Source organism: Micromys minutus, assembly GCF_963924665.1.
Source record: "Micromys minutus genome assembly, chromosome: 7".
NCBI classification, from domain to species: domain Eukaryota; kingdom Metazoa; phylum Chordata; class Mammalia; order Rodentia; family Muridae; genus Micromys; species Micromys minutus.
Window position 1 is genome coordinate 35,078,813 of NC_137976.1, and position 15,581 is coordinate 35,094,393.

At 42.6% G+C, this 15,581-nt stretch overlaps 1 protein-coding gene across 1 annotated transcript in view; it reads left to right on the forward strand.

Moving 5' to 3' along the window:
• CRYBG3 (crystallin beta-gamma domain containing 3) overlaps positions 1-15,581 on the forward strand; it is a 102,075-nt gene that overhangs the window by 55,607 nt on the left and 30,887 nt on the right. Inside the window, exons 10-14 of the mRNA XM_080919289.1 lie at positions 358-393; positions 2,526-2,659; positions 5,670-5,796; positions 14,446-14,588; positions 14,695-14,821. Of these exons, the coding sequence (XP_080775415.1) occupies positions 358-393; positions 2,526-2,659; positions 5,670-5,796; positions 14,446-14,588; positions 14,695-14,821 (567 nt within the window). The remainder of the gene's footprint in view (positions 1-357; positions 394-2,525; positions 2,660-5,669; positions 5,797-14,445; positions 14,589-14,694; positions 14,822-15,581) is intronic.

Genomic DNA, 15,581 nt, shown 5'->3' on the forward strand with positions numbered 1-15,581 from the left:
GAGATGCACTGAATCCGGGCCGTAGGAACCTGCTCTGCCAAGTGTTAACTTCTGAAGCTATTAGCAGATCGGCTCTTCTGTTTGGGCTACTCTACAGCTGCTAGTAAGAGTTCAGTGGCTTGTGTGTCATGTGAAATCATTGGTTTTTAACTTCTTGCCCTGTCTCTACTGATGTAGATCAGTCTGATGTGGTTTTGACTTCTGTAGGGTTTTGAATTTACCATAGTTAAATTTTGACTGCTGCATAATTTACTTGTCTCAAACTAATGAGATTTTTTTTTTTAACTTACACATAACTTTGGTACTTTCTCACTTTTTATATATTCACATTATCTTTAAATATCTTGTTATCTTTAGGGTGGACTGAAAGTGGAAATGCCTATGAACTTAAAGGTAAGTCTTGAACTGGCTCGAAAGACTGGCCACTAATCTTTTAAGTATTGTTATAATGCAGTTACCTAACTTTGGAAGTGACTGTGTAGGAGGTTTTCTGAGGGCCCATGCTGTGGAAAGGGGCGCAAAGACCGAGTACAGAGACGGAGGTCTGCTTCGTCATCTCCTACAGACCCACCCAGCGCCCACTGTGTAGGAGGAAGATGGCAGGTCTGCTTTCTGTATGGTGACGGAGATTCTGGGATTGAAGTTGGTACCCAAGTGGTTTAAGGCTGGTGCTTGGATAGAGACCATTGCTGATGAGGCACAGCCAGTTCTGTTGGATGTGGGTCAGGTTGTAAGTATGAGTACCTGGGAAGGGGGGAGGGTCAGAGGCAGCAATGAAATTCGGGTGGCAGAAGGACAGGATCAAGCAGCCACAGAGCAGGAAACAGCTACAAAATGTGTGTAAGGAGAGATGGGTAGAAAGTCAGCTCAGTGGTCAAGATGCAGACAGCCTTCAGAGGTAGGAAGTAGCCTCTCCAGCAGGAGGTGGGTGTGGGGGGAGGTGCTGGTCATCCCTTTTCTCAAAGGAAGATGCCCGCCAGTGCCTCCGGTCCTTCTCATTGCTACACGTCACAATTTATAGAACTGACTGCAAATTTCTCAATCACACGGATGGAGTCTTTTAAAACTTGCACGTCTGAATGCATCTTTTACACCTTGCCTGCATGCTGGAATCATCTGAATTTTAAAAATACTCCTGCCTACTTTCTATTCTCAGTATCCCATTTTGATTTTTGAAAGAGGTCAAAAATGTTCATAGTTTCTCGGGTGATTAAAAATACAGCAAATGTCATGAACTGCTGATCCGACTAATAAATGTAGAGTCACCTTTGGCTCTGTCCACATGACTTGTGCCTCCTGCTGCCGCTTCCCAGCCGGGTGAATCACAACTTCATGTGGGAGAAGCTGAGATGTCCTGGGGCATAAGTGATCACTTAATTAATAGAAATTAATTAACATTGATATCATGAGAGTTTATTCATGAAAAAATACTGCTTTTTACTTAGTTTGAATATCATCACACACAGCAAGTATTAAGCCTGAATAAAACTTCATTGTGTATATTTATATATATATATATATATGTGCACTTATATATATGTATTTTAACTTTTATATATATTTTATATATAACAAACACATGCTATTTTATATATATATAATATATAATATACTTTTCTGTGACAATCTAGAAGCATCATGATGGTATCTATAATGTTACAGATGTTTTAGGAACAAGTTATAAGTTTTATTTTGTTTTATGTATTTAAGCCTAGGAACTCACTCACCAATATCTCCGGGTTTAGTTGTACACCACTTACTCCGTTGGCCACAGCGAGGACCACAGACCCAGTGTGGACAGACTGACCCGGTGGTTTATCATAGTCATGTATGTAGGGCAGGGGGCACTTGAGTAAATGAGCAAATAGGAAGGAGAACACTGTGCGGTGACAGTTCTCTCCTGCTGTTCACCTGTTCATCTGTCCCCACGCCTCTCAATGCTAACTCCAGATCAAACCCAGCATCCAGTTAGCAGAACACTTGAGTTTCCAGTCATTTCCTGGTGTCAGATGGGATTGCATGTAGGTCTAAAACCTCACATCACTTCTTCAGCAAATAACAACTATAAAGAGCAGCCAGGATTACAAGCAGGAGTACTTGGTTTTTGAACTCAGTGGGCAGTTTTGTTTTGTGTGCCGGGAGCTCCATATGTTTTTACACCTTACGGGACATGAGACAGATTTACAGTGAATTCACAGTGATACAGAAAACACAAATGATACAGAGAAAACTCGGGAATCAGATACAAGGCAGTTGAGCTTACACAGTGGTCCTAACATTTGAGAAACGAGAAAAATGTAATGCTAGCCAGGCATATTAATATGAGGGAAACGTGAGTGTGAGTTAGCAGTACACCCTGAGGATTATATTCTTGTGAATACCAATTGCTATTTTAAATGGTAAAAGTGGTTTTAAAGGCATATATTGTTCCCTATTCATGCTTTGTCTTTAATGTAACTTATGTAATTCAAAACGTATCTATGCTACAACACGAGCACATTAAATAACAGTTTCATGTTTTCCAGGTTATCATTTATGAGAAACCTCACTTCCGTGGACATACCAAAGAGTTTAGTGAACATATAGATTCTGTCCCTAAGTTTTTAAAAAGTGATGTGGACTTCCATGGCATTGGATCAATTCGTGTCATTGGTGGAGTGTGAGTGTCATATTTTCAGTACATGATTTTGTTAGTCTACCTGTAAAGATTAGCTCAAAAAATGTACTAACCAAGACAAAGTTGCCAGTTCACCTCCCTTGGGTAGTGTAGGAAATAAAATGTATAACTTAGTAGTTACATAATGTTCCCACTTACTGGTTTTAAAGATTTGAAATAGAAACTATATTGTGTATTTAATGCGAAAAATTTTTATACTAAAATATTAAGATTTATTGAGCAGTGAGATATATTGAGCAGTGAGATAATGGTGGTACTGGGATCACACACACACAGACACACACACACACACACACACACACACACACACAAACACATGTGTGCCCATACTCGTGCAAATGTGCGTGCCTGTACACATGCATGCACTTGTAATGGGAAAATTTAATACTTAGCTTTCCTAAAACACTGTATAAGAATCTCAAGGTCAATTTCTTTGTCTGTTTCTTTGTTTCTTTGTTTCTTTGTTTCTTTCTTTCTTTCTTTCTTTCTTTCTTTCTTTCTTTCTTTCTTTCTTTCTTTCTTAATAGATTTTGAACATGAGTGAAGGCCTGCTTTTAAAGCTGCTATTCTGTTGATCTATTGTTGCTGGGTAACTTATGTTCTAAAGGAACAGAGTGGGACCTGAGATCCCAGAGTCAGTGTTGACAGTTGTGTTCCCCTGTCCTGGAACTCCAAACACAGGGGTGTGGCTGCGACCCCAGCTTCACTCAGCATTACCACAGCAAATGCCCTGGGAAAGTTTTGTATGCAGGCTATTGTTTACTTTGGTATTCTTTAGGGATAAAAACACCAAGGAGAGACTTTGTAAAGCCATTGAGAGGTCAGTGTTTGGATCCACCCAAAAACATTCTCATGTCTTTCTTCACACAGTGGTTATTTTGGATGTAGTATCTTTTTAATGTCTAGTATCAGTGTAACATTGTACAACTTGTTTATGCCCCAGTATCGAACAGTGCTTTTAAAATACTCCTAGGTGTCTGTGTGACCTGTCTACAGTCAACTTACTACAGTTGTATTTGTGTTGCTTGCGATACAAACTAATGACCACCGTATTGGCTAAACAAGACTAGAAGAAAACTATTGTAGATATGTAGGTCATATTGATACTTGGTCTGCCATTCCAGTAATAATTTAATTACCTACCCCTGAATTAAAAACATGCTCAGGGTTAAGCAGACATACACAGTTTGGGCAGACACATTTTTATTCTATTGTATTCATTTGCTAAGTTCTCTTGTTTGTGAACACGTGTGCATATTGTTAAAACTTTGCTATAGACTTTTTCTTTTTCTCTCTGTGTGACCTAACTGGATAGATTTACAACTAGTGTTCTGCCTTAGAACAAAATGATCTGTTAAAGTTTAGTGTGATGAATATTGTTATTTTCTAAAATTGCCTTTAAAAAAAAGTGGCCCATTATGGAGAACACACACTCACAGTTTTATATGAATGGCTGATAATAAAAAATACACACTCACAGTTCATATGGAAGGGCACTGATAGACTGTATACTCAGTTGCATATGAATGGCCTCTGATAGAGAATAAACACACACACACACACACACAGTTTTATATGGCAGTCAAGAAAAACGCAGTGTTCCCACTTGGAAAATAAATGACTTAGTTCATTACATCTCCCACTTCTCTGGTGGATTTTTAGCTGGTTATCTTTATACATGGATACTACAGTGTGTCCTTTCTTCATCCCTTTTCCATTTTGAGGAATCTGGGTTCAGCAAAACTGGTGATCTATATTTTCTTTACAGTCATTATGAAATACATACAGTAACCATAATCCATCCTTAAAGATGAAGGTCTTTGTACCATTCATTCTTTTTCTTGGTCAAACGTAGCTCAAAACAAGCTTCAAGTGACCTCCTTAATATAAAAGACAGCGTAGACCATGTAAAGCTTTCTGTGAAATTTACCCTCCATTTTTTTTTTTACCCTCACTAAAACTTACTGTGAAACTTCACTTCCCACCCTTTGTATACTCATAGAAAGAGAAGGCAAAAAGAAATGAAGGGTGGCTGAAAGTGCACAGATTGGGGCTGTGGGAAAAGAGTTGTTTTGTTTGGTTGGTTTGGTTTTTAATTCACTGCTTCAGAGGAATGAAGAAAGTAATGACAACAGGCAGCCTTCTTGGGCTTCATGTCTTTCAGGTCTCTGAATCAGAGCTTCCCTAACTATAAAGTTACAGTGTATCCATCTGGAAGGTCCCACCCTCTTACTGCTTAGCTCAGGCAAAGGCCACTTTTTATAGGCAGCACATTTAGTGAGTCATAGGTGCCCATATTGCATTAGGCACCCGTGGGTGTGATCTTTATAAAGAGGTAAGATTCCCAAAGGAGCCTAAGAGCTGGTAGCACTTTATCAGTGTCTCCTGATACTGTTAGGCTAGAACTCAGGAAACCTGAGTCTCTGGCAAGTACTCTGCAGTACTGCTCCCCCTGTCCACAGTGAGCCCCGATAAGATGCTGGGATGAAGGTTTCCCACCCATAACTATTTACAGACGTTTGAGTCCATGTGCAGGACGCCAATCTAATGGCCGTTCCCAGTTTCTCCTTAGGAAAACTGCTGATGTGTTTTATCTGCAACTGGGTGAAAAGTGCCTTTGGCTTAAGCCCTGAGTAAATGATTAATACAGCAGTCCTCCCTTGGTTCCAGGAGGGTTTAGTCAGTGCAATGAAAAAGATGTCCTTGGGTCTTGGTGTGGGTTTGAACCTTTTCCCGTCGGCCTGGCCCACTTTGCATTGTTTCTGCTCAGCAAATCCTTCTCTGGCCGTGGTGAGAGAAGCGCAAGTTGTGCCACGAGCACGGCTTGCTCTGCGATTCTGCAAGCAGCCTTTGGTTGGGAAAAGCAAGTTGCGCGCCATTTGCCCATCTTTGTGCAGGGAAACAAATAAGGTCATTTAAAAAAAAGAGGTGAAGAGCTTTGATCTGTAACCTGCTTTTCTCTGTGGCTCAGTCGAGTATCCTATATTTCTAGGTGGGTTGCCTATGAAAAGGAACATTTCAAAGGCCAGCAGTTCCTACTAGAAGAAGGAGACTTTGAAGATAGCAGTGCTTGTGGGGCATTGAGTGGACCCATCATGTCTTTCCGGTACCTACAAGCTGTGAGTTTGCTCTCATCACACTCATTCAGATCCGTTTTATCTTTTCCTGAGAACTGCACATGATTTCTGACAGAGCTGGAAGCCATAGCACGGAGAACCCCCAACTGAACAGGATTTGCCTGTTTTTCCTGCCTGGGGATTATTATAGAAGACCCATTTTTTTTTGTTTTTGTTTTTACTTTTATTTTTGAGAGGACAGTGTTTCTCTGAGTAGCCTTGCCTGGTCTGGAACCTGCTTTGTAGACAAGGCTAGTCTAGAATCCCTAAAGATCCTCCTGTGTGCTAAGATTGCAAACATGTGTCCTCACGCCTTTTCATTTTTCACCCATTGATTCCACAGTTACTTTTTGAGCACCTCCTTTATTGGATATATTGTGAGATACCCTCCCAACATCCAGGGCAGGCGGTCTGGTTGGGAAGATAACACATAGATAAATGCTCTGTGTTGCCAGACTGTGGCTGTATCCCAAAAATGGTCACTTAGTCAGTTCTTCCTACTTGGAATATGAAGGACTGCATAGCAAAGATGAGGTCTCCGCTGAGGCTCCTGGGACTCAGGGCTACCCAAGTGAAAAGTTTTTATGGATGGACAGAAGGCAGGTCATGAAAGGAAAATAAAGCTGTTGTTTTATACCAAGAGATTGGCCCGTGTCAATGGGTGAAGTCTGGAGTGTAAACTGGGGGTGATCTTGCCAATGTTGCAGTAATCTGAGACTTTGGGTTGTTGTTTCAGGGGATGTGGGTCTGCTGACATCTAGTGGGTAGAAGCCAGGAAATCCTGCTACATCCTGGAGTTGGGAAGGTCTTCCCTAACACTAAAGCTTTATAGGATGAGTCACCTTGGTGGTTCATTGGGTAAAAGCAGTTAATGCCAAGCCTTTTGATGACCTGAGTTCAATCCCCATGGTGGAAGGACAAAATTAACATATCCTCTGATCTCCATATATATATATATATATATAATATGCTCCCCCCAAATGACAGCAACAAAAGTAGCAATAATAACAGTAATAATAATTTTTATTATTATTATAACAACAACAATAAGAATAATAATGGCAGCACTGCAGATGCTCCTGGTGCTGAGGTAGAGAGACTTGCATGGAAGTACAGAATAGAAAAATGCTGTTAAGTCAGGATGTAAGAAAAAACGTTGGAAGGATGACTCCAGACACGGTGGATGGAGGGCTGAGTGCCATGGAAGAGTTCGGATTCATCTTGCTTGATTGTGAGCTACAGGTGACTTTAAAGCCCAGTGGGCACGAGAAAGTTAGTGACTTAGAAAGATGGTTCTGGTGACTGTATGGAGAAACAGAATAGTAAGAGGGAGATACTGCTGTGCTAAGCCATCAGTATATCAGCATTCCAGTAGGCGTGGAGGGAGGTCAGAGAAAGGATGGGTGCTGTAGTGTTGAGAGGAATATTGGAGCTTATCAAATATAGCTTGTTACCCTGGCCAGCCCTCTGGACTCCTGAAAGTGTCTAGAGGAACACGTTTTCTTACCATCAGGTATTATTGTAATCTCTTCCCAAAATGATCTGTTATTTTTCTAGAATGTTTCTCAAGCCCCCTCATATTGAAATGAAGAGTAACTACAGGCAGACGTACACTTTTGATGAGCACAGGGATTGTGTCCTCTGATGCTGTAGGCTTCTGCCTGTGTGACCTACAGCCTTTATGGTCCCCACCCAGAAGAAAAGGTGTACAGGGATCAGGGAGAAGTCTCTTTTTTTGTAATTGTGTGTGTGTGTGTGTGTGTGTGTGTGTGTGTGTGTGTCTCAAAAACACGTTCTACATGGAATTTGAGACAGTTCATGGCAGATGGAATACATGGGTTGTTTTTGCAGCGGCAGATGAATAGGTTTTAAAGTGTTAATTCTAGTATACAGGGCCACACACCTCACAAGACCACTAAAAGGACAAAAGATAAAGCTAAATAAATACAACAAAACCTGCTTTCCTCTAAGGGCACTGTAGTTAGATGCACTTCGGAGTTGGGGGTCACTAATATTCACTATTAAACACTTAAAACAATTTCCCAGCCCACTTCAAAAAGAGAATCAAGTGGAAACCCTAAAGACACTAGAAACATTTAGAAAGGATGTGTTGGCATCTCTGAACAGTGACCACGACTAGAGCAACCAAGCAGAAACCAATCCAAACCATGGGCTGGAACCTGTGGGAAGTCAGAGATGCAAGAAGAAATATTATAACAAGTATTGCTAAATCAAGAGAGATTTGACGTAGCCACGGGTTTATAGTAATGTATGGTAGAAGGGGTAGCATGAGTAAATACATGTTAATGTGTGTGGGGTGTGCAAACGTTTAGAGCATGTGTAAAAATTATGAGGTAGCTTTTGTAATAGAAAGTAGCCAAAGTACTCTGTGCATGAAAGCTCTTCTGTGCTGTGTGTCGGTAAGTTAGGTTTTAGGATGAGGTTATAATCCTCATGATAATCCTAGTATTCACCAAGTATTAATAATGACTTTAATAGAGACTTGCACTAATCTTGACAAAGGCTCCTGCCTGCCCACCAAACATGGTAGGGGTTAGGATGGTTGAGGAGCAAGTATGTCTTGTATAAAACACAATCCATATTACTGGTTTCCAGGGTTCCGAAAGCATGGCCTTAATGAGCACCTGCACTGGATCTTTTTCCATTTAAGGATTATTAGGCATGTGATTTTACTGCTGGATAGCCAGGAAGGGAAGCTGTGTCATGTACTGTGAGTTCAGATGTCCTGGATGCACTACGGTCTAATAGCGGATATGTTCTTAGGCAGTGATGGGAACTGGGTCATTTAGTGATCGGATAGCCAGCAGTAAATATACACAGATGCGTATAAAGAATTGTGAATATATAGATGGTGTTCAAGTTCCTTTTGAACATTTGTTAGCCAGGCACATAAATGGGAAGGAGCACTTGTGGCCCTGGCAGCCTTGCTGAGTTAACAGTGAAAACTGGTATGACATACCTTTATCCCATAGTCCAGAATGTCTGTGACCTTGGAAAGGGGAACCATGGCACTCAATGTCAGTTAAAGTCATGTGAAACCCCCATGTGAGCAGGCAGGAAGCTGTGTCATGTACTGTCACTTCAGATATCCTGTCCGCAGTACATGGAACACCATGAACTGGATGTGCCAAGTTCAAATAGCGGACATGTTCCTTGGGGATAACGGGCACTGAGCCATTTTAGTGATTAGAAGAGGACGAGGAAAAATTGATCTTCAGCTCCACGTGAGTCACGCAGATACATGTGGCTGTTTGTTTTTTAAGAAAGTGGAACATTGCAGTGAGTGTGGTAGTGGTTAGCCCCAGGGTCCAGGATCTTTACAATGAGTGTGGTAGAGGTTAGCCTCAGGGTCCAGGATCTTTGTATCTTCTCTTCCTCAACACTGGCTCAGCATGCATATTTTCCTTCAGTCTTATACCAGATTTTTCTGTCTAGATTTACTCTTGCTATTTGATTTTGTTTTCTGTTTTTCCATACCGAGGGTCTGTCTTCAGACCTCTGAACCCAGGTAGTGTTGCAGGCCACTCTTACCTTTAATACGTTCACTGGGTCTTGCTAGGCACCTGGATCACAGTGCCCACCCAGGGGCATAGCATGAGAGCTCACTGGCTGGATCAGCCATGGGGGGTTACAGAACCTCAAGGCCATCAAAATGCTGAGCCTTGTGTTTCATCTTTGGGCTTAAAGGAGCCCTCAATTTCTTCCCCTCACATTCAGGCCTATACTTGAGGCTGTTCTAAATTAAATAAATTTAAAAGTATAAAATAGAGTATAGTTGTGATGGTTTCTATATTTGTGACCCAGGGAGTGGCACCATTAGGAGGTATGACCTTGTTGGAGTAGGTGTATCACTGTGAGCATGGGTTTTAATACCCTCGTCCTAGCTGCCTGGAAGTGAGTCTCCTTATAGCAGCCTTCAGATGACACCATGTCTGCCTAGATGCTCCCATGTTCCCATCTTGATGATAATGCACTGAACCTCTGAACCTGTAAGCCAGCCCCAATTAAATGTTGTCCTTATAAGAGTTGCCTTGGTCATGGTATCTGTTCACAGCAGTAAAACCCCAACTAAAACAAAAGTCTTTCCACTCTTGTTTATCCTCCTTGAGCTGAATATAACCTACCCTTGCCTGTGGGATGTTCAGTGACTTTAATCAGGAATGTAGTTACCTAGAAGTCTAGGCAGACTCTAGACATGGCTGCAAGTCTTTTCTACTTGTCTGTAGAATAAGGCACTTCGACGTTTTGTTTCAATCCCTTTTATTTTCCAGTGCTGAGGAAGCCAACCCAAGGCCTCATTCATGTTAATTCAAGGATGTTACCCATTAACTATAACCTCAGCTTCTGCATGTGATAATATCTAGAGGTTCATCTGCAGGAGGTTGGACCCAGCACTGGCATGGGACTGAACATATGGGATTGGCTTTGGGCTCCAGCTCTGGCCTTAGGAGATACTACCTCAGGGGCTGTCAGTCAGCTGCGTCTGATATCATGTGCTTAGCAGATTTGAAAGGAAAATTCCAAATGGGAAAGAGCCAAGGTAGTAGTTTGGAGGGAGAGAAGTACCTGGAAAAAGATGGAAAACAAAAGCTATATGGCAAGAAAAGCTGGAAAGAGCCCAGATGTCCTTCAACAGAGGGATGGATACAGAAATTGTGGTACATTTATAAATGGAGTTATACTCAGCTATTAGAAACAATGACTGCATTAAATTCTTAGGCAAATGGATGGAGTGAGAAACTATCATCCTGAGTGAGGTAACCAAGTCACAAAAGAACTCATGGTATGCACTCACTGATAAGCAGATGATACTAGCCCAAAGCTTGGAACAACCAAGAGAGAATTCACAGAAATTATGAAGCTCAAAGCGAAGGCCAGAATGTGGATGCCTCAGTCCTTCTTAAAAAGGAGAACAAAACACTCATGAGAGAAAATAATGGGACAAATAGAGGAGCAGGGATTGGAGAAAAAATCATCCAAAGACCACCTCACTTGGGGATCCATCCCATATGCATCCACTAAACCCAAACACTATTGCTGATGCCAAGTAGTGCTTACTGGCAAGAATCTGATATGGATGCCGCCTCAGAGGCTCTGCCAGAACCAAACTGATAGAGAGGCTAACCATTTGACTGAATATTGGGACCCCAATGAAGGAGCTAGAGAAAGGACTGCAGGAGCTGAAAGGGTGTGCAACCCCACGGGAAGAACAAAATTATTAACTAACCAAACACAGCACAGCTCCCAGGGACTAAAACATCACCCAGTGAGTTCTTATGAAGACACCCACGGATCCAGGTGCATATGAAGCAGAGGATGGCATTCTCTGCCATCAGTGAGAGGAGAGGATGTTGGTCCAGGGAAGGCTCTTTTCCCAGTGTAGGGGGAATGCCAAGGTGCTGAGGAAGGAGAGGGAGGCTGGGAGAGGAAGCACCTTCATGAAGGCAAGGGGAGTTGGAGGGGGGGTGGGATTGGCAGAAAGGGGATAACATCTGAAATGTAAATAAAGAGAATATCTAATTTTTTTAAAAAGCTGCAAATAAAACAGATAGGAGCTATGTCACTTGGGTCACTCATGCAAACCGCCACCGAGGCTTTGGGGTTGGGGGACAGTATAGAGAACTCTGGGTATGGGAACATATTTCTGTGATCCCAGGTGCTCTCAGCACTTGCATTCTGTGGTGCAATTCCTGTGACAGGAGACCCCTCCTCTCTTTAGCTCCAAGTCTAGTTGTCACTGTGGCCCAATAAGGCTGAGCATTTCTCAGGCCACACTCCATGGCACACTGATTTGTGCAAGTCCTTACTCAACAGGAGTGTTTCCGAATGAAAGGGCGGCTACACAACACAGGTGCCGGTATTTTTCTGTGTCCTTCGCTAGTGAAACCCAGTGATCTGATGCACATCTCAACACACCTTGCTTTCCCGTCCTGAGAGCCCAGCAAGGAGTAAACAACAGGTCCTCTAGGGTCAGACGCCCTGGAGACAGGGAGCTTGCCTGGAGAAAGGGCAGGTCACCGAGTGCTGTCCCGGAGTCTTTCCATTGCAATTAGGTCTGGTTCTACTGGTTACTGACAAGTATCAGGCCGAGACCTGGTCACCCATCACTGCATCCTCATAGTTGCTGTAGCTGGTCCCTGCAGGTTCAGAATAGAGGAATCCTCATAGTTGCTGTAGCTGGTCCCTGCAGGTTCAGAATAGAGGAATCCTCATAGTTGCTGTAGCTGGTCCCTGCAGGTTCAGAATGTGTCTGTGCTCCTCTGGGGGTGGGGGTGTTCCTGTTGTCAGCAGAAGGTTTAACTCACTCAGGGTAAATATTACACCCTCCTTGGGAAGCTTTTCAGGGGACTTGAAAAGATGACCATAGGTTATACATGGCTGTGTGTGTGTGTGTGTGTGTGTGTGTGTGTGTGTGTGTGTGTAAAACCAGAGATTAGAAGAAACGAGAAATGTGTTTTAGAATGAAGTTTCAGGACTGGCGAAATGGCTCAGCGGTTAAGAGCACTGACTGCTCTTCCAGATATCCTGAGTTCAATTCCCAGCAACCACATGGTGGCTCACCATCATCTGTAATGGGATCTGATGCCCTCTTCTGGTGTGTCTGACACATCAGTGTACTCATAGACATAGAATAAGTAGAATGAAGTTTTATTTTAGTGAAATCTGGGATGGTACCTCATCCAGTATATAAACCTTTTCAGTCTACTTTTTTTATTTTTAAATGCAGCACATGAAAGCAGTGTACCAAAGGTGGTACATCCTCTTGAATTCCAAAGGATTCCTCTGACGATAGAATTGAAAACTCAACTATAGGTTAGAAATTATTTTGTGGTAAAATTTTTAGGCAAAAGACTTGATGACTTTTACCCTGAGGATTGATAGAACACTTGACTTTTCTTGCCAGCGATTTTTAAATCCCTGAAAGTTTTGGAGGGTGGGAAGGGGGGCAGGGGGTTAAGGAGGTGGTTTAATCCCAGCACTGAGGAGGCAGAGAGGCAGGCAGATCTGAGTTCCAGGCCAGCCTGGGCTACAGAGTAATAAAGTTAGTTGACAAGTTGTCCAGAGCAAAATGACTAATGAGCATTTCCCCTGCTGACTAGAGAGACTGCCTTTTTGTCTAGAACCGTATTTGACTTGTCCATAAGAAATCAGTGTTCACCCTGAAGTCTTGTATTTATAGATCCCATAAATTAAGAAAGTAAGATGTTTAACAATTGTGGAGTCTAGAGAAATCGACAGCTAACAATCAGTGAACTAATAGGAAGACATTTTTGAGTGTGTAAGTGGATGGGCTCCCGTGTGTGTGTATTGCTTTGTGTGTGTTCTTGTGTGTATAGGCCAGAGGCACAGTCGACAGGTACCTTCCGTTTAAGCTTTCTTTCCTCTTGATTGTTCAAGCCTGGGTCTCAGGGAACCTGCAGGACACTGATTTGCACAGGATGCCCAGCCAGAGAGCTCTAGGGAACGGCTGGGAATACAGCTGCGCAACATTGTGCACAGCTTTTTCCCCCTCTGTTTTTGAGAAATTCATACATGTATACAATGGAATAGGGTTTAAACTACTTCCCGTTTTCTTCCAGCTCCCCTTCTATGCCCACCACGCACCCCAAGCTTCATGTTCATGCCTTTTTAAAATGTTGAAAACCCACTAAGTCTGGCTTACAGGGTCATCCTTTCTTTTCCATGCCCCCCTCCCAGCTATGTGACCTCGACTTCCTTCCCCAGGTGAGTGTGTGACAGTAGGGGCATTACGTCACTCAGCTGCCCTACCTCCTCACCTGAGGAAATGGAGTAGAGGTCACGTAGCCAGCGAAGAACTGACAGTGGTTCCCAGTCCAAATCTGTGCATTCATCCTCCCTGAGGATGAGTCATTTTACAGACGAAAGGACACACAAAAATTATGCACAGAATTATTTTAAAATCTTTTAAAATCCAGAGTTTTATCATTGGATAGAGAGAAATGGAAAATTGTGTTCAATGTTGATAATGAATATGTTTTATTATATTATTTAAGTCTCTACTTGGAGGGCTACGGGACAAAATTCCCTCTAGTGGGTTTAAAGTTTCTTAATGTGCTGATGACGTTCGGAATGTATGTGTTCAGTTTTAATGTTGTTCATGGGAATAGCCGCTGTCTTTAGTTCAGTGTGTGATTTATGTTTCAAGCTTTCAATAAGATGGTAAATATAATCATCTTTAAAAAGTTTTCCTGACCTCATCGTGAGTTTTGAACACGTAGCTTTCTGTTAAAACTTAGTTGTATTTAAGGCTCCTAAGCCAGTCATCCTGTTGCTTGCGGTGTGTTGTGTTTTCACTTGGCTTTGTGTACATTCTGCTCAAGTGAGAGTTTGAGTATTTTCTGTAATTAGTGATGTACATGATACATCTAACCCAGCAGTTTACCTAAAACTGTTGACTAATCTCCATTTATTTGGTATGTTTTATTTTCAGATTAGAGCAAATCCAGGCTTTTTTTCTCTCTCTAAACTATAAAGGAATAGAGATTCCGACATTGGATCTCATGCCATTTAAAGTTCCTCCTGGTGTTATTTGTGTGAACATTTTCCTGACAGCATGTGGAAGTAAGTTGCCTATGCTTTCTTAAACAGACGTCTTCCCCTCTTTTTTAGAATTTCATAGAATCTTCGATCACACTGTTCAAATCTGACCTAGAAAGTGGGAAGTTCATTGACATCACGAATCAGGAAATTTCGGACTTAGAAGAAATCGGCTTTGGCAGTGAGACAAGATCCATTCACGTGAAGAGTGGAGTGTAAGTCGTCCCAGCCTGGAGAGCCTGGGGGGGTCTGGGGGGACGGGGCGCCTGAAGCTGCCCCGGGCTCAGTCCTACATTCTCCTCTCCTCTTCTGCCCTCCTAGCTGGGTTGCCTACCACCAGAAGTTCTTCTGCGGAGACCAGTACATTTTAGAGAAAGGGAAATATAAATGCTTTTTTGACTGGGGAGGATCAAGTAACACGATCTTGTCAATCCGACCAATCCAACTGGTAAGTGAAGACGGGGGCAGTCGGATGCCTGAAGGATGATGGTATATAACAGCGGCTCCCACCCTTTCTAGTGCTGCAGTCCTTGAATGCACTTCCTCATACTGTGGGGACCCCCAGCCATAAATAGTATTCGTTGCTGCTCCTTAACTGTGATTTTGCTGCTGTTAATGAGTCATAAGGTAGATGTCTGTGTTTTCCGGCGGTCTCAGTTGACCCCGGAAAGGGTCCTTAGTTCATACATTCATCAGCCTTGCTTAGTACACCGGATGAGTCAGTAGGTGACTCACTCACTGGAGATTCAAGATGAGTATGACACTGGTGACTCTTGCTCTCTCAAGGGAGAGATGCCTGGGCAGGTACAGTTTGGTCAGCAGGAAGATGAAGTATGTAGGTCTTTCTGGAAGAGGGGAAGGATGCTCTGGCTCTTTGGGGTTAAGACCTTCCCCAAGGAAAGAATACTTGCAATACATTATAGGAGTTCCCTAGGCAGAAGGAACAGCCTGTTCTGTGCAGAGCAACAAAGCATGAAAATACTGTGGCCCTGTGGTAATGAGAAGCACCATGGAGTGGCCTGGATCCCTGTGCCTTAGTGTCAGAAACTCAGGCCCTTTCCAAGTGTACCCAACGTAAGGAGGAGAGAGCCCAAAATAAACCAGTCCCCAATACCAAAATCATTCCAAGAAAGTTTAGTAGGTTACTTGGGACAGAAGGAGTCATAGGCAGGTGAAGGAATTTAGGAAATCGATGAGACCATGGAAAT